At 47.0% G+C, this 21706-nt stretch overlaps 3 protein-coding genes across 4 annotated transcripts; 1 reads left to right on the top strand and 2 right to left on the bottom strand.

Annotated features, from left to right (window-relative positions):
* Positions 1-20: 20 nt before the first annotated feature.
* On the bottom strand, positions 21-4018 carry lrr1 (leucine rich repeat protein 1). Its single transcript, XM_076017869.1, has 5 exons — positions 3466-4018; positions 2503-2601; positions 1401-1653; positions 732-1206; positions 21-652 (listed from the first exon to the last, which is right to left on the bottom strand). Exons 1-5 carry the CDS (start codon positions 3646-3648, stop codon positions 397-399), a joined length of 1266 nt encoding a protein of 421 aa, XP_075873984.1. The 5' UTR covers positions 3649-4018; the 3' UTR covers positions 21-396.
* Positions 4019-4312: 294 nt separating this feature from the next.
* On the bottom strand, positions 4313-9134 carry LOC142883190 (transmembrane protein 151B). The gene is made up of 2 exons (XM_076017866.1): positions 8850-9134; positions 4313-6627 (listed from the first exon to the last, which is right to left on the bottom strand). The coding sequence occupies exons 1-2, from the start codon at positions 8970-8972 to the stop codon at positions 4981-4983; spliced, it is 1770 nt and encodes a 589-aa protein (XP_075873981.1). The 5' UTR covers positions 8973-9134; the 3' UTR covers positions 4313-4980.
* A 371-nt stretch (positions 9135-9505) lies between these two features.
* On the top strand, positions 9506-21029 carry rpap1 (RNA polymerase II associated protein 1). Of its 2 annotated transcripts, XM_076017864.1 has the most exons (27): positions 9506-9645; positions 10395-10630; positions 10709-10857; positions 11033-11125; positions 11222-11387; positions 11491-11637; positions 11978-12211; positions 12696-12811; positions 12955-13053; positions 13227-13328; positions 13412-13579; positions 13831-14010; positions 14114-14248; positions 14371-14541; positions 14638-14795; positions 14947-15117; positions 15197-15392; positions 15576-15685; positions 15795-15975; positions 16278-16424; positions 16616-16758; positions 17232-17664; positions 18089-18207; positions 18289-18520; positions 18605-18781; positions 19445-19501; positions 20126-21029. In XM_076017864.1, the coding sequence occupies exons 2-27, from the start codon at positions 10399-10401 to the stop codon at positions 20276-20278; spliced, it is 4269 nt and encodes a 1422-aa protein (XP_075873979.1). In that variant the 5' UTR covers positions 9506-9645; positions 10395-10398; the 3' UTR covers positions 20279-21029. The 2 variants fall into 2 exon arrangements, 1 of the variants encoding a protein (XP_075873979.1); XR_012926021.1 differs by lacking the exons at positions 9506-9645; positions 10395-10630; positions 10709-10857; positions 11033-11125 and having other exon boundaries at positions 11215-11387; positions 20126-20329; positions 20758-21029.
* The last annotated feature ends 677 nt before the right edge of the window (positions 21030-21706 follow it).

Genomic DNA, 21706 nt, shown 5'->3' with positions numbered 1-21706 from the left:
AGTCTTTCTTTTTTTTAATATTTTTTTATTGAACTCTCCAAATATATTTATTTAGATAAGTTTAAAAATTGTGTCATTAGCACAGTAAAAAAAACCCAGCAACAACTAGACACTGAGGCATGATTCCCACAACACTTCAGTTCATTATGCTCGCCTCTACACATGTGATGTGTGAAAGGTGCATAATAATGTAAATGGAATTGTGAAAAGAAGGCAACTTGAAGCACCTATGCAGAGGAAGCCTTATGAAGTCAATAATAGCTCTTCACTGGAGGATGTTCGGAAAACATCGATCCGTCCCAGTACTCATGCATCACCACACACTAAAACCCCAGAGAATGCAAAATCCCAAACAGTTTCATGTCTATTCTGGGAGCAGGGAGGGTTCCTCCATTCTTATCTGATGCCTCTCTGCAGGGAGTTGTCTAAAAATTCAGAGTAGCAGGAGAGGGAGCAGAAGTGCTGCTGCACTGGAGCGTCTGTGCCCCCCATGTCGTCCACCAGGACCACTGTGTGAGAGACTTGGTGCAGATTCATGCTCACTGCTGTCTTGATGTAAAAACTGATGCAAGCCCGACCACACTCGCACGTCTTAGCTACTTCCAGGTCCCGGCACAGGAGGGCGGGGATGAGGTGAGGTCCGTATGGTATTCTGTGTGCCGAGAGAGAGAAGCGTTAGGAAATTGACTCAAAAGAGTTCAACTGATTCACTGAGCTGGTTCAAAACTCACCTGAGGTTGACCACGGCTCTGGAACACATCTCCTGAAGACTGAGGGGGAACGTGAGCTCCATCTTGTGGTCCAAAGGGTTGGGTTGGATAAAAGGGTTTCCGAACAGGTCCAGGTTCTCCAGGCTCAGCTTGCGGAAGTCACTGGGCAGCACGGCGAACTGGTTGTGCGCCGCGGAGAGGAACCTCAGCTTGGAGAGTCTGCCAATGTGGAACGGCAAACACGCAAGCTCGTTGTCGTCCAGTTTCAGGTTGACGAGTTCCCGCAGCTGGCAGAACTGAGCGGGGAGGTACTGCAGGCGGTTCTGGCTGAGGTCGAGCAGCTGCAGGGTCCGCTGCAGCGTGGACAGGCACAGCTCCACGCTGAAGGCTTCCAGGTGGTTGTTGTGGAGGTTGAGCTCGGAGAGGCAGCTGAGGTCGCCGATGGTGGTCGGGAGTTTCTTGATGTGGTTGTTGCTCAGGTCCAGCTTGCGGAGAGCTGGGAAGACGAAAGAAGACAAAACAGAAACAATTAGCGCATATTACTACACAATGGTGCTGCGCCTTTATTTAGCTTCTTACTTTATTTGACTTGTTTTTGATTGCATTTTCATCACCAGGAGATCCAAGCAAAGACTACAAAGTGGCGTATAGTGGTCAAACTTTTTTTATGCCTCAAAGTTCAAATGTTACCTTTGAGGGACAGCATCCGCATGTCCACCCGTGACAGCTTGCAGTAGGACACCTGCAGCTGTTCCAGAGAGTAGGGGAAGCTAGAGGTGAGCGGGTAATCCTTCTTGGAGACGATGGTAAGCTTCTTCTTTGGTTGTTCGACGTCTTTGGCACGCACAGGAGTGAGGGTGGAGAGGGGAAGGCTGCTCGTGTCGCTCCCTCTGTCTGCCAGGCGAGCGGCCGACAGAAAGTTCTTCAAGCTGCTGGTATCAGCCTGCAAAAAAAAAAGTCACGGACGGATCCTCAAGGGGACAACTGGGGTCTCATCCACAGAACCAATATGAATATTAACAGGGTCTCCCAGCAGCAGGAGGGAAGGCCGTGTTCAATTCCTTATTAGAATCAAATTCTTTACTTTTCAGAGGCTGCACTTGGGTCGGGTGCAGCTGAGGGATGCTCTCCAGATTCCTTGAAATAACTACTAACCTAAATTCACCAGCTGAGAATATCTTGGCACACTTTTCTTAATGAACACAATGAACTTTGTGCTGTTAGTAAAACAAATACAGGGGAATGAGGTGCAACTTGCGGTATTAGCAGTACTGTGAATGTGACAGCAAAGTGGTTGCAGGGAAATATGTATTACATAAACTCACAAAAGGAACTGCACTGAAAATCTAACCCAGCCAATACGTACACTGAAGCTGGTTTATGAGTGATAATTTCACGCAGCAGAACGAGGCCGTTTACATCGTTCACCTGTTAAATATGTCTCTACTGGGTTTGTGAGATTGTGTGCACTTCAGTCAATGTGACGGGTTCAGGATCTGGGTGAAAGGTTGACTACTGCCTCAAAACAGCCAGGAGGGCTTTAAAGTGGCTCAAACAATGAGGTGACTGTGGTGTCTGTCCAGTCAAAACAACACCGAGCGTCCGTCTGACCGGCGGAGGGATGAACGAGTGAGCCGCCATTGTGACTGTGTTGCAAAACAGCCGCCGGCTAAGGAATGACCCGAAAAATAATGTTGTAAAAGGGGGGTGGGGGGTGGGGGAAGAAACAACTGGTGTTTGCTCCCACGCGTACATATTTTTACTAAACTGTAATCGCAGCGTGCCGTCATACCTTACTCAAGCAAACGTCGACAGCTGGTTCTTTTAATCTGACGGTAGCCTTCCCTTCCTCCACAAACCAAGTGAAAAACTTCTCTATGTTGTCTCTGAGCTGCAAGGAGAGAGAGAAAAATACATAGCACAACATGAGATCAGCCATGCATCAGTCACACAAAAGTGATTCACCATCTTGACAAGTAACGACAAGAAAACTTGTGATAATACCCGAGGTCGATCACGTTTCTTTTACACAGATAAGAAGAAAGGGAACTTGTGTTTTTAACGGATACTTCAACACTATTGTAAAATGAGGAAAACATTAAGCCGGAATTTTGCTCATATTCATTCAGATTTCCTGAATTAAACATCAAGCCGATGGACTTTTTAAGCTTAAGTGGAGAAAAGAACACATACAAAGTGGACAATTTTCTTTCTTACAGCCAAGATCAACTAAAGAAAAACACCCCACATTCCCGCCAACAATAACAGAGGGATTTGCATGTATCAAATCATACAACAGGAGACAACGAGAGGACTCCCATGTCGGAGTTTAAAATGTATGTGTTAGAAAACGTACACAAACAAACAAAAACTGGCCTGGCACAAATGCATGGTGAGATAAGGACCATTATGGACAGATTAGTCAATAACTAGATAGAGACGAGTGATAGCGACCCATAAACACGTCCCCCCTTTTATTGCACTATTGTTTGTGTTGTTTGAAACGTAACGTACATGTTTTATTGGGTTCATAGACTTGAGTTCAACATCATCCCTCCCTTCTTTCTGCATGTCTCGTTTATTTAATAGACATGTTCTGCTTGGCATTCAGTAATCAACGTCATCGAACAGAGAGACCCAGACGCCCATGGGGAGCCTACACCGTCCAGTCCTTTATTCCTCGACATAGATTGTAATGTTAATGTACAGTAATGTAATGTCAACGCAGAGAAGTGAGAACACCAACGTAGCCCACCTTATACTTTGACCCTGCTCGGTCCTTGGCTGTGCAGATGAGCAGGTAAACGTTGCTTCGTTGACTCGTCTTGTCCAAATGTTTCCCGATGGAGAGCACGGCTCTGGTTCCTTTGCCCCGACTTTTCATCCCAAACGTGGGAAGCATCCGATTGACCACCTCGACGTCGCACTGCAGCTTCATTGCTACCAAAAATTAGCTACGACAGCTCGAGAGAGTCCTCACAGACTCGATCGCTGCATAGCCCGGGGAGAGAGGCGCAAACTTCCGCGAAAACAAGCAACTTGAGGCGCAGACGGCGGCGGCGACACAACGACACATCCGCACCCGTTCCGCGGACGTCAACACACCCGATTTCTCTTCTGAATCGCGTCAAAACGTCCGCCGCGGTCGGCAAACACTGGCCGGAGAAAATAATCCGAGGTCGCTGGAGGCCACCGGCCTCGGCCTGACAGCGTTGTTGACAGGCAGTGAAGCTCCGCGGTAGTTTACGATGACACTTGGTTGTTTAGCTGCCGTTAGCATGGTCTCGCGCGCCTGGGAAGTGACGTCAGAGAAGCGCCAGACAACCCGCCTTGTGCTCCTCAAACTAAAAAAAAAAAAAAAAAAAAACCCAGGGCGGTGTGTCAAATTGTTGGCGAAATTCGCCGCAAATGCTCTGCAAAAAAAAAAGGACAATTTGTTTTGAAGAATAGTTTTTCAGCTCACGAAGGTAACGACATTTTATTTATTTAATGTCATAAGGTCGATTTAAACAAAAAAAATTGCTGCTGTTATCACTTGCCAATAATGAGCAGTTTGAAACCCATTGGAAGAAGGTGGCCATTTCACTTGAGATGAATGAAAGTAGCACAACAAACACGTTCGTTTGTAATTTTTTTTATTAGAAAACTTTTACATAGCCGTACATGCGTCAGAGTACGTACAACAAATATTACACTCTTAGTATTTGGTGAAAAATTAATGAATGATTTTTTTTTTTTACCACAAAATTTCAAATAAAAGCACAAAGCACATTTTTCATTTTCTTAAATCATGCTCATATTAATCCCCATATAATTAATTTCAATATTCCTTTCATTGCAACTCCAATTCTCAATTATTTTCCATCTAGAAATTCTTGCCCATTGTTTAATAAAGTTGATATAAAGATCAGAAACAAACAAAAAAAAAAAGGAACACACTCTTTGGTTTTACTTCGCAAAGAATCAACTAAGTGATGGGACTTTGGTTTGATCATGCATCATCTTTTATTTTCAACATATTTCTTGTGGCAACATCGTTTCCCTATCTGAGTGTCTGGGTTTTGTATTGAGAATTCTATCCTGTAGTGCTCAAACCAAATAGTTTGGTCACTATTGTCATTGTACACTCTTCTGTCACTTGTCGAACTTGTCACCAGTCACATAGTACATAGTACGTACATATAGTTGAGAATGTCCCAACATTCTGCAGAGACACTCCAATCTATTTTTTAACAAAACAGCCTTCATTTATTGACATATCTTTGGACTTTCATAGAGACGTTTCTACACAGGATGATCCCCTCCGCACGTAGTAGCGCCTCACTTCCCTCCCATCCTCAGTGCTGCACCCCTCAGACCGGTGCACGATAAGAACCGGGAAGAAGTGGGCATCTCTGTACGTTGGTGGGCTCTCATTGAGCGCCAGCTGGCTGGAGTCTGACCAGGAGCACTGCTCGTCCATGCATGCATACGAATCGGTGAGGTTGCTGCTGCGACTCCGCCACAGGGCTACGGTGCGGTGGGAGCCGTACATGCGGCACAGCGAGAAACGGGACGTGTTCAGGGAGAGGTGGGAGTGAAAGAGGCCTCTGCGGCAGGAGAAGATGGAGGAGCAGCTGGAGCTGGTGATGGTCCTCCTCCTGTGGCCTCCTCCGTCGCCTTGTCCGCTGGGCTCGCCGCGTTGCTCGCGGTCCTCCTGCTGCTGCTGCTGTTGCAGAGTGCCGTAGGTCTGGGGAGCCTGCGCGTTCTCAAGGAGGACGCAGTTGGACGACGAGGTGCCCTCGCCGTCACGTACCGAGGCGGAGTCTGCCGCGTCCGCGTTGATGAGCACGGCCTCCGAGTAGCTGGGGATCGCCTGGCGATTGCAGCGGATGTGCCACTCCATTTCAGTGCTGTCCAGCGTGTCCACCCGTGGGATCGCGCAGCTGGTGTTGCTCCTCAAAGTTCTGTCCTCGTCCAGAGAGGAGGGGCTGCTGTTGCTGTACTCCATCCCGAAAAGTTTCTCGATGCGGTAGTGCACGTAAGCGGTGCGATACTCGATGAGCACTCTCAGAGGCCAGGACAACATCAACAGGGCTGCCATCCAGAAGGCAACCTGGGAATTGTACCAAGGCATTCGGTCCGGGTCGACGTACACTATCAGATTTTCCCTGAAGTCGACGTTCTTGAGCTGCATCCCCTCCCTGGCTTCCATGTAGTCATCCAAGCCCTCGATTTCAGAGAAGAACCTGGCCCTCTGGTTGAGGTAATCGTTTTCGGGTCCCGCCTCTGTGAAGCTAAAACACTTGGTGAAGCGCAGCCGAGTTGCCGCGTGTCCCTCCAAGCCCCTGAGGTCGCGCGACACGTCTTTCATCCCGCAGCGGCTGTAGTCGAACTCCCCCTCTGCCACGTGGGTGTTGACTCTCTCGTGGTACACCTGCGTGGTGGTGTAAGCGTCCCCGTTGCGGTAGCGGGTGACCTGGCGCGTGCGCCGCACAAAGTGGTAGCTGATGGCCTTCCACCATATGCAGGGCTGGGCCTGCCGCATCCGCAGAACTCGTTCGTACACGCTGTCCACGTCTGCCTTGTGCTGCAGCTCGCTCCTGGCCCTGCAGTGCCAGCACTCGGCCATGTATATGACGTACAGCATGAGCAGGAAGGCCAGGGGGATGTAGATGTAGCCATCGGAGCAGGGGCTGTCGTGGTAGATCATCGAGTGTCCTCCGGCGCCCATACCAGAGGTGCCTCGCAGGGAGGTGGTGAAGGAGGCCGCGAAGGACGAGGTGAGGGCCGCGTTGAAGTTGATCCTGGTGACGCGGGTCAGCTGGCACCAGGCCACCACACCCAGGCAGCTGTACATGAGCAGCGAGAGCAGCAGGCAGCGCCAGTGGGACTCCCGGCAGACGCACGCGCCCAGGGACTGCTTCACCGGTCGCTGCTGCAAGAGAGAGCATAATAAGGAAGAGGCACTTAAAGCAATGAGGCCCTGAAAAATGCCGGTGACGTTATGACTCGCACTGGAAATGTACTCAGCCGCGCTATAAATTGCGTAGCTTTTCCACACCCTAAGTGCAATGTAAATCAACGTAAAGAGACCTCGTAGGGATTGCTTTGACCACACTGTCCCTGGAAGTGTGTTTTCTTAATCTACTGCAAACACCATTTGCTTAAAATTGTATTGAGACAAACACCTGAATAGAATGAATATCTGAAAAGTCATGCAAATGCAAACATTTGACACTAGCCCAATTTTGAAAATTTATGGATTAATGGGTGGATTTACGTTTTTATTAGATAATGATCAGTATTGTGGTTTATCTACAGGGAAAATAATTATGGCAGAAAAAAACACAGGGTGAGTTAATAGCCAATTTTGGTCTATAATGGAGACATGAGAGCACACAGAAATGCTGTTACGCTGTCATCACTCATTTTTCTTCCAGAAGATTTTGTGCCCTTTGGCAGAAAAAAATACACTCAAAGGAAACCAACCTAACTGGAGCTGATGCCATTTAACTTTAACCCATTACACTGCGCAATTACTCAATAACGAAACACTGCCACTGAAAGGAAAAAAGCTCTCGGCTCGCTCTATTTTGAGGTCCCGTTTAATTATATTATTTCACATTACTAGAACTTTATGCTGCCTCATCCCTCGTAAACGAAAAATGATTAATGTAAAAATCATTCAGAATTGGTTTTACAAGCAGAAAAGGTTGTTTACCTAGTGATGATAACAAAGTCATTAATCACTAAAATGGCCCTTCATTCGACAATAATTGCAATAAAATACAGATATGGCTCAAACACAGACACACACACGCAGCCTTTTCTGGTGCGTGTTGAGTGTTTAGCTGAAGGCAAACAGAGACAGAAAGTGCTCACATTTAAAATGCTGACCACAATTCAAATTTCCCCATTCATCTGAGACACTGGCTTAAGGCTATTTAATCACTAATGCTGACAGTAAATGTAGCTATGTTGCACGACCCTTTATGCCTGTGGAAAGACGCAAAACCTTGACAGCTTGGAGAAATAAATATATGGAAGGCCGTCAGGCTGGGAACGATCAAAATTTCTTGATGGAATTTTTTGGGGGGATTTTTTTGCCATTTGAGCTGTGCTCTTGTGACGAGGACTCCTCCTAATGAGATCCTGTGTCCTCAAAGACTACTTCTGCTGTTTTATGGAGTGAGAAGATTTATGTTGACAGGCAGCCCATCCACTGCTGCACTGAGACAGGGGTGGGGATGTCACGTTGCTGGTTCCACCTCAGTTATTTATGAAGCAAACATGATAGCAATTCTGTTATGTCAGAGTCAGTCATCTATAGGCCTCACAACCACATACATTAAATACACTAACACCTAACAAAACACATTAAGCAACCGTACATTAAATTTTAATGTAATTTTCCAATTTTCAATGGGTCAAAAATATATGAATTTTGCAAAAATAAGGAAAACATTGGAGAAAAAAATATTTTGCCCGTCCGCCATTGTCTATAATAAAAGCCTTCTGCAGTATAAAACAGAATCTGCAGTTACTCGGATAATGGATCTTAGGTAAGACAACTCACATCATCTGCCCCACGGTGATGCAGACTCATTAGGCCATGACAATAAAAACCCAGAGCATGGCGGAGCACATTCACATTCAGGTTAATGACTAAACAGCTCTTGGCTTGGTGGAAAATTATCATGCTATGGTTGGACAACCGTGCACTGAACGAGCTTGTGAATAAGAGTATGAGTTTCTGCATGACTGGATAATATTCCACTGCCACTGTATGTGAAATGGACTGTTCTGACATTTCAGCGAGCACAGAGAGTTATTGGCTGCAGGTGAAAGCATCTCTGTGACGGCTCAGAGAGGATGCCGATATAGGCACACAGCACAGCTCATGGCAAAGAATGCCAATCGAAATGAATTTTGATTTACATCAGTTACAGATCCCCCCCCTCCGCCCCTAAATCAAATCGATTTAACAAAATGGCATCAGAAATGACAAGTACAAAATTTATTACATTATTATTCTATTTTCTTAAACTTTTAAAGTAAGACATCAAGGCAGTTTCCAGCTGTTCTAAATGCCTCTGAGGTTTTTTTTTTTTTTAATAGGGTGAATAGACAACAAAAGGTTTGAACGTGTATATCTACCTCTTCCTCTAAAACATCACTCTCAGCCGGAGAATCCTCCTCTTCATCCTGCTCCTCTTCCTCAGCATCAAGAGTAGCGCTGGCCGCCGTGTCCTCCGCAGAGTCCAGATCGGAGACAGACATGCTGCACTGCTCGCATCTCAGACACAGTGCAAACAAATCTTCATTCACTTATTTCCCTTTAACGCCGATTTCGCTCCCACTTTTTGTGCACCCTCCAGCCCGACACCGTTTGACCCGGAGCTGGTCGGCTGCTGTTGCGGCCGCCGCCGCTGCCCCTGCTGCCCCTGCTGCTGCTGCTGCTGCACGGTGCGGGTGTCCCGCGGTGCTCCCGACTGCTCGGACGCAGGGGGGCGGGGTCGAGGGATTTCACCGCAGCAAAGGCAGCAGAGGTTAACCATGATGCAGTCAGCAAAGCTTATTGTCAATGGTGTCGACGTTATACGAAATAGTCAGACCAGGGGGCGGTGCGCGCATCCGAACATCGATGAAGGAGGCAGGAAGAACACCGCGGGATGTGGTTGCACCCTGGATGGAGCATCAATCAGCAGCGAAAATGGGAAAAATGTATACGTAGGATCCAGATGTTACCTGCGTTGTAGTCATCCAAATTTGACGGTGTAATTTTTGCTCCGCGAGGGTAAAAGGAAGGGGAACATGCTTCTTACTTGATCAGCTCCCTGCCGCCAGCCATTGCAGAGCTTTTATTTTGAAGGCGAGTTTGGTGTCACACCAAAACCCTTCCGTGCAGTGTTGTGATTGTCGTGTATCGTGGACTTAATGACCTAAACAGAAGGTTAGTAAATACACTTGCCGTTCGTTGTTCTTATCACATAGTCTTTCTGTCTCTCTTTGTGTGTTGCCAGTTGTAGAACTGGGTATAGTCTAAATGTGATTAGGTCAAAGTTTGGGATTTTAAGGTAATGTTTACGAGTTGAAGGAACACCGGATGTAAACTTGGGGAACGCACGTGAAACGGAGAGGCAACGTCTTGCTACTGCTAATGTAAGATTTCTATCATTTATGCGCATTCAAGATCTTTATTTTGATCAATTTTTACGGATAGCCAGTATTGGGATTAGCCATACTACGTCGCTTCGTTCCACCTAAAATGATAGATTTAAATAACGGTTGTCGAACTTCGATGTAGTCAAGTGCACGCCGCTGTCATATTTGATTAATACAGTATGTTATTAATACGTTGCATATACCGAAAAGAAATACGTCTTTCAATTCTGTAATTCCGAACACTAGTTAGTTATCAGAAGCAGGAGAGAGGCATACCATGCGTTTTGTAAACTTGAATCAAATGGGAATAACCCAACATCAGAACTATGTGACTATCTTGTTATTTGGTTGCCTGCTATGGAATTGTGGAATGTAAATTGCTCACTCATGAGGAAAATAACAAAAACGCAATGTTACTGGGTTTGTAATAAATTGACTTACAATAATAATAATAAAAAGAGACTGAAATAGTTTTTGAGCTAATGAACAAGCTAATGAATTTTGGATATTTGTTCATTCCTCTCTTATGTCCTGCAGAGGGATGTTGCGCCGTCCTCAGCCCACAGACTCTGAGGTGGACCTCCTGAGAGAGCAGCAGCAGCTCCTGACCTCTGGCGCCCCTGCAGCTGCCAACGTCATCCGGCGACCTGACAAGAGGAGAGGAGAGGGTGGAGGAGGAGGAGGAGGAGGAGGAGGAGGAGGAGGAGGAGGAGGAGCAGGAGAATGTAACGGGGAGAATAAGGAACAACAGAGGGATGTTGTCACCATAGAGGGTAAAAGCAAGTCTCCAAATTCGACTCCTTCCAATTGTTTGCTTGTGATTGATGTTAAAATTGTGCCATTCCTTGTAGATCTTCTGGACGAGCTCCCATCCCTGACACCAGCTCCTCCAAAGAAATCTCGATTTAAAGCCGGCCGCGTCACTTTTGAAGACGAGGATGCCGGGGAGAGGCTGGATAGCCACGACACTCACATCAGCGCAGTTCTCTCCAGGATCGTTGTGCGTGTTTTTTTCTGTAGGATTAGACTAGAAAAAAAAAGATACAACAGAATTTTTTGGTTATGGGATCTAACAATCAATTTCCCTGTATGTTTTTTTTTTTTTGTTTTATAATAAACAGATGTTCTTAGGTTGTTTTTCTAACAACCCTGTCACATTTCATTTTTTATTTAAGGAACGAGACACCAGCTCTATTCCAATATCTCTACCAACACTTACAGGCGTGGCTTTCCCTAGAGTGTTACACCGCTCAGAAACCAGCTGCCAGGTAAACTAACATTGGCCAATCATTTGTGCAACATTTCAGTCATTTGGAGTGAGTCACTGTAAGCTCAGCTTTCTAAGTTTGTTCTTCCAGAACCAGGAACAGTTGCCATCTGGTGGAAAGAGGAGTATCTTTGCGCGTCAGTTTGCTGCTCGGAATGCTACTGGGGGAAAAACATCTTCGCTCCATCCTCCCAGGGCTGCTCCAGCTGAAACCAAGGCTGAAACCAGCATGGACACAGATCAGTCCTTTGCCGCAAATGATTGTAAGTAGGCTCGAGCTGTATTATTCAGAAAGACTCCCCTTTAGTATTAAATTATGATTCCTTCTATTCACATTATTCTCTGTCCCTCTATTTGCCGTCACAGGTCCTGGGCTGCTGTCTGGTCAGGGGCTTCAGGTCCGAGACAGTGCAGGAGAGACCAAGAGGATCCACGAAGAGAACCAGGCGAAACTCCGGGAAATGTCTCAGGCTGAGATTTTAGAAGAGCAGAAGAAGCTTTTATCCCAGCTGGGTAGGCAGTTATGTTTGTGTCTTGTTGTGATCAGAATGGACCTGGTTAGGATTGAATACTGCCCCTTCCCAAAGACTCTTGAGGTTATTAAGTCAGTTAAAGCTGATCTTCATTTGAAACTGATTGTTGTCCGTTTCTGCTTTGCATATTGCAAAAATATTTTTCACGCGTTAGGCCATTCTAACTTCTAATCATTTTAAATACTTGTCATGGTGGAGGGATGTTTGTCTGCATGGTATTAATGATACCAGATATGCATGTTGACATCAGCTGTGCTCATTTGTTCTCCAGGCTAGTGAGGAAACACTGCTTATGTAACCCCTTTATTTCTACATCCCAGATCCGAGACTTGTGGAGTTTGTTAGGTCGCGCAAAGCCCAGAGCATCCACTCGTCTGCCTCCCCGTCCAGACCACCTCAGGGCGAAAGCAGGACGGAAGGCGTTCCACTCGACAACGTGAGCAGAGAGTCAGACTCTCCCAAAGCCGCTGTGCCCTCTCAGAGACCCCAAGTTGAAGAGATGGAAGAGGAAGCGAAGGAGGGAAAACCACCACCACCGTCACCTGCAGAGATTGGTACAGTGAATTCAGAGCAGTCCTCCTTTTTTTGCATTGTAATTTTTTTGCTGATGTCTGCAGCGCTGTTTTTTTTCTTCTTTTAAACTGTAACCTCGCTGCTGGGATGGTAGAATAAATCGGAGCAGGCCTGTATTATGAAGCCGACCATCAAGTCTGGCTGCTTCTCATCTCTCCCCTTCATCAGTCCTGCTTTTATCTCCCTGCTTTTCTCCTCACCATCAAAGCATCCATTCGCCTAATTGAATAACTATGCGGAGGCTGCTTCTGCTGCATGGCAAAAAATCCAAACGTTATGCTAACAACACTTTGTGTAATTGTCAGAAAGGCTCCACTGAGCCAAAAGAAACCACAGATCTGCAATTAAGTTACTCATATTAATTCAAGGAGCAACCCCTTAGTGTTGATTGCATTTCTTTCCAAAGGATCATGGAAGACTGACCTTGCATTTACTTTTCATTGTTGTGTTTTGTTTTTTATTCAGATGAACATGTGCCAGTGAACCCAAAGAAGGAATGGGTCCACATGAATGTGGTGGAGCCGGAGAAGTTGAAGTGGATGATGGATTTGCCCGCTCCAAGGAAAAAAGGAACCAAGAAGGTAGGCGGGCAGTTCAAGAACAAAGAGAAGTGATTTGTCTTTGCGACTCAGCCTAATTTTTTTCTTCAGTCTTCCTCTGCATTCAAGCCTGACGAACAAATTAAACTGAGATGAGCCAGCACCTTTTATGTTCTTGTTCATAGGCCATGCAGGCTCGGTTCGACTTTGCAGGGGCCTTGATTCCACCAACCGAGGACCTGCCCACCCACCTTGGCCTGCACCATCACGGAGAAGAACCTGAGGTTAGAGTTGCAAAACTTGAAGTTTACACAACTTGGGACCTTAAAAATCATAAAATGCAACATCTTTCTGGAGAAACATCAACATAAAAATGGCCACCTTAGAGTTCAGCGACTTGAAATTGCACGATGGCTGCGGCCGTCCTCACCAGCTCATTTTGTTGATGTCTCATCAGCGGGCAGGTTACTCCCTGCAGGAGCTCTTCCTGCTGTCCCGGAGTCAGCTCACCCAGCAGAGGAGTCTCGCGCTCAGCACTCTGGCCAACATCCTCTCAAAGGTAGGGGATCAATCAAAACACCCGCAGCATCGCCGGCCACTCTGTCAGAGACGCTCATCTGAACCTCATCTGTCTCCCCGCAGGCTCGTGGCGAAGGGTACGGCTCTGTTTTGACTGGCAGCGTCGTGTGCACTCTGCTGGACGCCGGCCTGATCTTCCTGTTGCGCTTTGCGTTGGACGACAGCGTGGAGGGAGTGATGTCTCAGGCGGTGCATGCACTTAAAGCACTTCTTGTGTGCGCAGAGGATGAAGTAAGACAAACTGCCGGCACCCACGCAGCACCACACACTATACATATATTTTTATTCACTGCCTTTGTGAATGGTTTGCTGCTTTTGTATTTAAAAAAAAACAACAACTTTTTTTTTAAATGCAAAAAAGATTTTTTTTTTGTATTAAAAAAAAATATGAGGTCATGAAGCAGTTGTGCTCACAGCAATGATGCATCATTAAAAGCACTACTGGCCACTTGGCTGGGCTAACGCTCGTTTGTCATTCTCAGGAATGTTTGGACCTCACCTTCTCCTGGTTCCGGGGCTTGGCCACCTTCCCACTGCTGCCATCAGTGCAGGAGGAGGAAGATGAGGACGACGAAGGGATCCCCGAGAACATGAGAGAGACGGCTCAGGAGAAGGAGGAGAAGAAGAACGACCAGGATGTGGCGAGGCAGGACGTGGTCAAGGTGCGCTTGCAGGGTTCAGTCGAGAGGTTTCATTGATTTCCTCCACCGGATGAATGAAGTGTGAAGGCTAAATCTGTAAATTCTCCTCTCGTCTGTGTTTTAGGGTTTGTTGAGGATGAAAGTTCTCCCAAGGCTGCGCTACATTCTGGAGGTGGTGCGACCTTCTCCCCCAGTGGTTCAGGACGTCTTGGAGATCCTGACACGAGTCTGTAGGCACTCCTCCTCTTCTGCCACCCAGGTAGCGACTTAAACCAAACTCCATCCACACATACGCAACACAGGATGTGCTCAGGTTTCTCTGCCACGCCTCGTAGCACATCGACTAACTCTCGTCCGCCTCTGACTGTGTTTTCCACGCAGGTACTGGACTGTCCCCGTTTGATGGAGGTGTTGCTCTCCGAGTTCCTTCCCACTTCTTGGGCTGCGTCCTCCTCAACTCCGCCTCAGTCCGTTTACGGACTCCCACTGGCCGCCGCCATGAAGCTGCTGAGAGTCGTGGCGACCACCGGCAGACACGCCTGCGCCAGACTGGTGAGCGTTGTTTTGCACAGTGAATCCATACGATACCACAGCATTCCGTTTGTGTCATTGTGCCATGTGGTGGATGTGTCATTATTTGCTCCTCAGTTAAACTCTGTGGGTGCGAGGGAGCGTCTCGCCCACCTGCTGAGTGCTGAGCCCTCTGAGCTGCTGCTGGATCCGACTGAGGCTCTCAGACTCACCACTGAGGCCTACAGGCTGTGGGCTGTGGCGGCCGGCTACGGACAGGCCTGTGAAATGTTTGTGTGGGTAAACGCATGCATTAGCACAGACAAGTGTAAACAAACTGAAAAAACAAAACAAGATAGGCATTGTGCTTGCTCTGTTTGTGAAGTTTCAGTATTTTTACTAAATAATATTTCTGTCTTTAACTAAACTATTTGTTTACCCCCACAGAGACCTGTACCCAAGCTTAGCAAACGTCTTGCAGTCGGTCCCCAGAGCCCTGGATGCCCCGGACGCTCTGCTGCCCCTCCGGCTCCAGTGGATCCTGGCCGTCTTGTCTCTGCTCACGCAGGTGACAAACACTGCTGGCTGCCACCAGGAGCTGCACACCAGCATGGTCAGGTACACATGAGGATTGCTTTACAGAAAGTCTGTGGTGCCGGAAGCGTCAGACTGCTTATTTGACGAGCCGCACTCTCAGCTCTCAGGGAGAGGATTGTCCCCCTCCTCCTCCAGTGTCCTGGGGTCACGTCAGCGGGTTGAAGGCGACGCTGCTGGCTCACCTGAAGGGTTTCGTGAGAAGCCTCGATAACCCAGTCCAGAGGGGGGGCAGCTTGGCTCTGATACCAGCGTACCTGGCCTACCTACATGCTTACTACCACCAGCTTTCCAGACAGGTGCGGTTTCCTGATGTGCATTCTGCAAAAATCACTCTCAGTCGAACTTTAATGAAGGGCTCTTATTAGTTTTGACACGGAGAACTTTTTACTGCCTAGTCGTTGATTCAGGTGACCATGACGCAACAAAAGAGAAGAGTTGAAACCTGATTGTAACACAAATGCAATGCGGCTGCTCCTCAGAACTGCTTCAAGCCGGTGGAGACGCTTCAGGAACTGGAGCTGCTGACCTCTGACCTTCTGCTCCCTTTGCTGTCCCACCATGTTGTTCAAGATCTGATGAAAAACCTAAAGTAGGTGTGAAGCAGTCTGCTTGAGCTTTTTTCCAAAATGTCCATCGTTCTTTCAAAAAAAAAAAAAAAAAAAATCTCTCACATTTCTTGTTGTTTGTTGTTGCACTAGGTCTTCCTCTGTGGTGTGTCACGTGGCCTCAGAGACCACTGGCAGTCTCCCTGGTTTGGCCTGCCCAGGATGGAGAGACCGTCCAGGGCTGATGGCTCCCAGCTCTCCCTTCCCTCTTCTTACCAGCCTCGGGCTCCTCCTGGAAACCATCACAAGCATCCACAAAGGTCTCAGCCGAAAGGTAGGACGTCAGGAAGGGTTGAAATAATGTTCAGCAGTGTTATTTATCATGTTTGGAAAGTAATCTACGTTTTAAAATTATGTATTAATTACATTAAGACAATTATGTAACTTTTCACTGTCATTTCATCACATAACACAGGCCAAATGATAGAAAACCCTCAGCAAAGTTCCCATTATTCGCTGCTTTGTCCCAGTCCAGGAAACCACTGAGGGGTGTCTGACTGCCCTCTAGTGGTCATACACGGGAAATTCACGCAATATCTTGACTGGTCTGTTTTCCTCCTCTGCCCTTCTGCTCAGTTCGCCAGTCTCCTGCTGTCTGAGCACGTGATTGGTTATCTACAAGGTTGCACTCAGGCCACGGCCTCCCTTTCGCTCAGCAGAGCCTGGCTGCTCCGCCACGAGCACCACCTCCTCTACCTGGTGCTACGGCTGTCACACAAACTGGTGGGCTCGATCTACAAACCAAAGCATACTGTATATGGCCCTGTTTGATTTATTCTATATCAGTAAAACCTCAAAAGATGATCTTCAGTTTAATCTTTTGTACATTGTGTGAATTTTGGGTTTTTAATTTGTTACGGCCGGGCCGTCATCTTGATCATCAAGCATCATTTTAATTCTCTGCTTCATCACAGGTTCCTGTCGAGCCCCGAATAGCAAAACAGGCCTCCTTGTACCACCAGGTGGCACTGCTTCTCCTGCCACAGTTGCTGCCCGGCGCCGAGCACCTGGCGCATGAGCTGTTAGCCACCGTCGTCTTCAGCAGGGACTTCATAGCGTAAGTTGCAGCGAGTCTGTGTTTGTTGTAAACAGTCTGTGTCATCACGGTGTCTCCATTTGTTGTGAGCAGATGGTGGCTCCGTTTGAAGAGTATTCAATTATAGACGCGCTTGAAAAACAGAGAAGATCAGCCTAATCTAATCTCACCAATTACATTATCTTCAAAAAACACTTTTTTTGGAGCAGATTCAGCAATGACTCATTTCCATTTTGTGTGTTTTTTTCACCCGCATTCTTTGCCAAGATGATGTTGCATAGATTCATTTAATTTCCTATTTTAATTGCGACCAGCGGGCAATTAAATCTCTGCACAGAAAGCTGTACAGAAAGGAAGGGCGACACTGTATTTAGCTTCAAAGGCTCAAATGGAAAATAGCAGAGATGGATTTTTTTTTGCTCCGCCACTGCATTTCTTCAGCACTTCTTCACTTTGCAGATGTCATAGTTTTTTTTTCTTCTGTTCCCCCCCAGCGAGGGCCACAGCGGGGGGCCCGAGGCTGTGGAGCTCGGGGAGCTCAAGCTGGGAGAGGAGACCGGCCGGCGCTCGTCCCCGTCCCTCCAGACCGTCGGCGCCCTCCTGAGGGAAGCCTGCGTCCAGCTGCCCTCCATCCGCGGCTGCTTCCTCGCCCACCTCTCGCACCTGGAGCCGCTGGTCCTGCCGTCGCGCGACGCCCTGCTCGGCCGGAACCCGTGGGTGGGCGCCCACCTCCTCCCCGAGCTCAGCGGCCCCGCCGTGCCGTCCGACTGGCCTTTCCTCCCGCTCATCAGCCTGTACGAGCGAGCGGGAGCGTACGACGGCGGCGGGCTGGCGGTGGAGGAGCTCCCGCCAGGCGCCCTGCAGGCGGCCACCCACTGCCTGCAGTGGCTGCTGCTGCTGGAGGTCTGGAGGGAGGAGGCCCTGAAGGTAAAGGGGGACACATCAGCTGTCAAAGACGCCGTTTAGATCAGCCACACTATATAAATATGAGCCTAAAAACATATATTTTTTTCAAATGAAACATTGTCCAGCGTTGCCCTCTTCCTCATAAATAAAAGTCGGCTTAATGTATTTTTGTTTTAGAATGAAAAACTTTCTTTTTAAAATGACTAACAGTTTTTCACATTCACATTAGAACACAAAAGCTGCACACGAGCGGAAATCTTAAACAACTGTGAAAACAAAAAGTTTCTTCAGAACAAATGAAGAAAAACAAAGCAAATGTATTGTTGTTCAAACATTTTAATTGAAATAATTACTGAAATAATTTCATGTGTTTGTGTTAAAACATTTTTCCATACACTTTTATCATCATCATGAGTAACATTTTGCACACTGTGCCCTGTCCCAGATGATCCCTCCTGTCGCCAAGCTGGCCCGCCTGTCCTGCGTCTTCCTGTGTTCCAGCGACCTGTTCCTGGAGAGGCCCGTTCAGAAACTGACCTGGGGTCTGTTCAGACTGCTGACCAGGTCAGTCTGCAAACGATCCTCCTCAGATGGCTGTTAGCTTGTCTGACTCCCCAGTTGAACTCAAACATCTTCTGTTTTCAGGGGATCCAGGTTGGACTCTCTGGACCTGAACGTCCCTCCTCCGGGTCTGGCCTCCTTCCAGGACCTTTACTCGGCCCTGCTCACCCAGTACGAAGCTGTGTCCTTTGGGGACCGGCTCTTTGGCTGCTGGGTCCTCTTACCGCTGCAGAGGCGCTATAGCGCCACCATGAGGCTGGCTGTGTTTGGAGAGCACGTGGGCTTGCTGAGGTCACTGGGGGTCACCCGCGAGCAGGTAAAGGCAGCGACGGCGCCAATTTTCATCGTCCTCTGACGTAGCCTGGATTCATTTATCGCCTCTCTGTGTCTCTGCGTGAAGCTCTCTGTCCCCATGGAGCGGTTCACGTCTCCCCCTGAGGACTCCCTGCCGCTTCTCCGCCTCTACTTCCGCTCCTTGGTAATGGGGACCCTGACGCAGCGCTGGTGCCCCGTGTTGTACGTGGTCGCCTTGTCCCACGTCAACTCCTTCGTCTTTTCTCAGGACGCTGCAGCACAGGTACAGACTGTACTCTCTCTCTCTCTCACACACACACACACACACACACACACGCACACACACACACACACACACACACACACACACACACACACACACACACACACACACACACACACAGACACAGAGTCTCTGCTAGAGGCGTGAAGACGATAATAGAAAACACCCTGGCGTTTCCCACCACTGGGAGTCCTGTGTGTCCTGCTGTGGCTAAATGTGTTCCTCACAGGCTTAGAAAAACAAATCCAGGGCCCAACTCAATTAACTGTGTTTTCTAGTTTAGGTTGTGCTTTGTAGCTTCTTCAGTTAGCTGCAGTCGCAGCTTCAGGCAGACATGTGAAACGGTTTAGCGAAGTCCCGACGTCTGTGGCCATAAATTCATATCCTGGGTGTGCGAAAGTGTCTGCAAGCCAAACGCACTCGTCAGACGCAAATTAATCTCTATGAAGTCGACGCATGTGCGTGAGATTAATTGTTAAAAAGCAGTAGTTTATTCTGTGCAGTTATAAACTGTGGTTTATGAGTACTGTGGTTAATGTACAATTAGTCGCTTTATTATTACTCCATTGCCGAGCTGTGTAGTTAAACATGTACAAGAAGAACACGACCACTTACAGCATGTAAATGTCCTGTTTGATCTCAAGTCATCTTGTCCTCTTCCAGGAAGTGGAAACGGCTCGACAAAGTATGCTGAGGAAAATTTACTTCCTGACTAATGAGGTACTGCACTTCATCTGTGAGAGGTTTTCACGCCTCTCACGGAATCTTTCATGTTGTTTTTGCCAGAGTGGGTCCACATTCCTCTAACAAACCAGCCTGTTTTTCATCTTATTGTCCACAGTCTTTAAGTCTTCAAGTCTCTTTTGCCCTTTATTTTAGTCTTTTTTTTTTTTTTGTCTTTTCCTTTTTTCCTCGATGTAGTTAATTATGTGTTTGGTTTAGTTGCTCAACTAAAAGTTTGTAATTTTTTTTATATGGTTTGTTTTAATGTTTTGTCTTGCACATCATTTAAAGAACCTGTCTTTTACTTTATTTTAATAATTTACCCATCAACTTTTAAATTATCCAGTCATCTGAACTGCTGACCCATACCATCATGTTTTTTTATTTTTATTTCAACCATTAGATCTTTATGTTGATGAATATTCACTTTAAGCTAATATTATTAACAGCCACTTGTCTGGCCAGGTGTGCATTCATTTTTAAAAACAAAAAAAAACACAGACATCTTGGCACTTTTATAGTTTCCTTACACTCTGACAATGCAGAACGGAGGTCTCTTGGATATGAAAATGTAACGCTTCTCTTCTCGCCACATTCACACTTTCTCTGGGTCATTTCCAGGTGCTGAAAAACCACCTGCTGCTCTTCCGTCTGCCACGGGAGGACTCTGAGTTGGGTTTCGATACATACGATGAGCTGCCTCCCATTAGGGCCAAACGCCTGGAGGGGGTCCTCCGACTCGGGGAGACTGAAGCGTCTGAGGAGAAAAAGTGAAACGGCACAAAGACTCGGCACAAGTCAGAGGGCCTGGAATATAATGAGGAGGTTAGTGGAGGGATACAAAGTGAATTCACTTTACCAAGATGACAAATGGTCACAAGGATGGTGTGTCAAAAACTAGAAGCTCATCTAGTCGAGATGTTTTAAAGTCGGTTTAGTCTGAGAATTTCTTTTCCAACACAGAGATTATAATGATTAGAGGAGCAGAAGTAGAGATGTGTGGCTCAGGTCCTTCAGGCAAAACACAGGTTTTTCCTCCAGGTTTTTCTTTTCTACGCCACCAATTTATTTCTGTGGTAGTTTTCACATCAGCCCATGCTGGGAAAAAACAAAATGGTGAAGGAGCGGATCATTTGCGGGCCAATTTCGTGCCAATTTTCAGAAATGTGACTCGCTGCAGCTGCAATCATGACTTTCAGAGAAGAAAATGGATGTGAACGATGCAACCACACGGTTGCATCGTTCACATCCAGAAGGCGCACAGTCCCAGGAGTGCCTGCCAAGTCCTGGCGTGTGACTGGACAAGTGTTCAAAATCTCAGTTCCCACTCTCGGATGGAATTCGTAAAGGATCAACTGCTGGGCAGTGATTTTTCGGAGGAAAATGAGTCACATCTTCTCCTTGGAGGTCTGGTGTGCAAACTTGGAAACACAAACTCCTTTTGCATAACGTGCACCGATGTGTTGTCCTCGATCCACCGCTTGATGTTGCTTTAGTTAGTTTTCTGTTGAAAGAATTGGGGGGGGGGGATCAGAAATGCACATGAAGCCAAAACATTTTGATTGGATTGAATACAGAAACGGAGCTTTCAGTAAAAGCTAATTCCATTACTTCTTTGTTTTGCTTTAACCCCTGTCATGTGTCCAACTGCTAAATTGTCCATTATAGTCTGTTGCATAAATGTTTAGCTACAAAGGAGTTGTAAGTTAAGATCGTCAGTAGTCGCCCTTTGAAGTGCCTGCAATGGTCTGTTTTGTCAATAAATCATGATTTATATGTGTCTGTGTCATGTGTTGTTGTGTATCTTCACTTACATCGATTGCAAACCGCACGTGTTTCCCATAAATAATTATGTCGGAGCACAGCTTTTTTTTTTAAATCCAATGTGACACTGACTGTCGTTTAATGTCGTAAATGATTGTCCTCTCAGGAGAGTCAAGATTAGTAGAATGCAATGTTCCCTCAGTCCAAATGATCAGTCCCTCCACTGCGTTGCGCTCATTAAACAGCAGTGGAATTCCACAGATGCAGCTCGAACTGTTGGACGAAGCTGTTTGGACTTTGGGAAAATGCCCAAAGGGACCGCAGCATTTCTCTCTGCGCTGACCTTTCCGTTTCCTGTGAGTCGCAATGGATTTCCGTGAAGCTTTTAGATTTGTTCAGGCTCTCGGTCTGAAATGGGTTTTGTGCATGGAAGGGTTT

This window comes from Nelusetta ayraudi, unplaced genomic scaffold (assembly GCF_046127955.1).
Source record: "Nelusetta ayraudi isolate G7.1 ecotype Tasmania unplaced genomic scaffold, CSIRO-AGI_Nayr_v1 ptg000007l, whole genome shotgun sequence".
NCBI lineage: Eukaryota > Metazoa > Chordata > Actinopteri > Tetraodontiformes > Monacanthidae > Nelusetta > Nelusetta ayraudi.
The sequence above is the reverse complement of the archived record's forward strand: the minus strand, read 5'-3'. Positions and strand labels throughout refer to the sequence as shown.

Excerpts from the sequence above, each read along its gene's own strand:
- LOC142883190 (XM_076017866.1), bottom strand. The coding sequence starts at position 8,972 with ATGTCTGTCTCCGATCTGGACTCTGCGGAGGACACGGCGGCCAGCGCT. Across the intron at positions 6,628-8,849 it reads GTGATGTTTTAGAGGAAGAG|CAGCGACCGGTGAAGCAGTC; the intron begins GTAGATATACAC and ends TCTCTCTTGCAG.
- lrr1 (XM_076017869.1), bottom strand. The coding sequence starts at position 3,648 with ATGAAGCTGCAGTGCGACGTCGAGGTGGTCAATCGGATGCTTCCCACG. Across the intron at positions 2,602-3,465 it reads GAGCAGGGTCAAAGTATAAG|CTCAGAGACAACATAGAGAA; the intron begins GTGGGCTACGTT and ends CTCTCCTTGCAG. Across the intron at positions 1,654-2,502 it reads TCGACGTTTGCTTGAGTAAG|GCTGATACCAGCAGCTTGAA; the intron begins GTATGACGGCAC and ends TTTTTTTTGCAG.
- rpap1 (XM_076017864.1), top strand. The coding sequence starts at position 10,399 with ATGTTGCGCCGTCCTCAGCCCACAGACTCTGAGGTGGACCTCCTGAGA. Across the intron at positions 12,212-12,695 it reads ACCGTCACCTGCAGAGATTG|ATGAACATGTGCCAGTGAAC; the intron begins GTACAGTGAATT and ends TTTTTTATTCAG. Across the intron at positions 15,976-16,277 it reads ACAAAGGTCTCAGCCGAAAG|TTCGCCAGTCTCCTGCTGTC; the intron begins GTAGGACGTCAG and ends CCTTCTGCTCAG.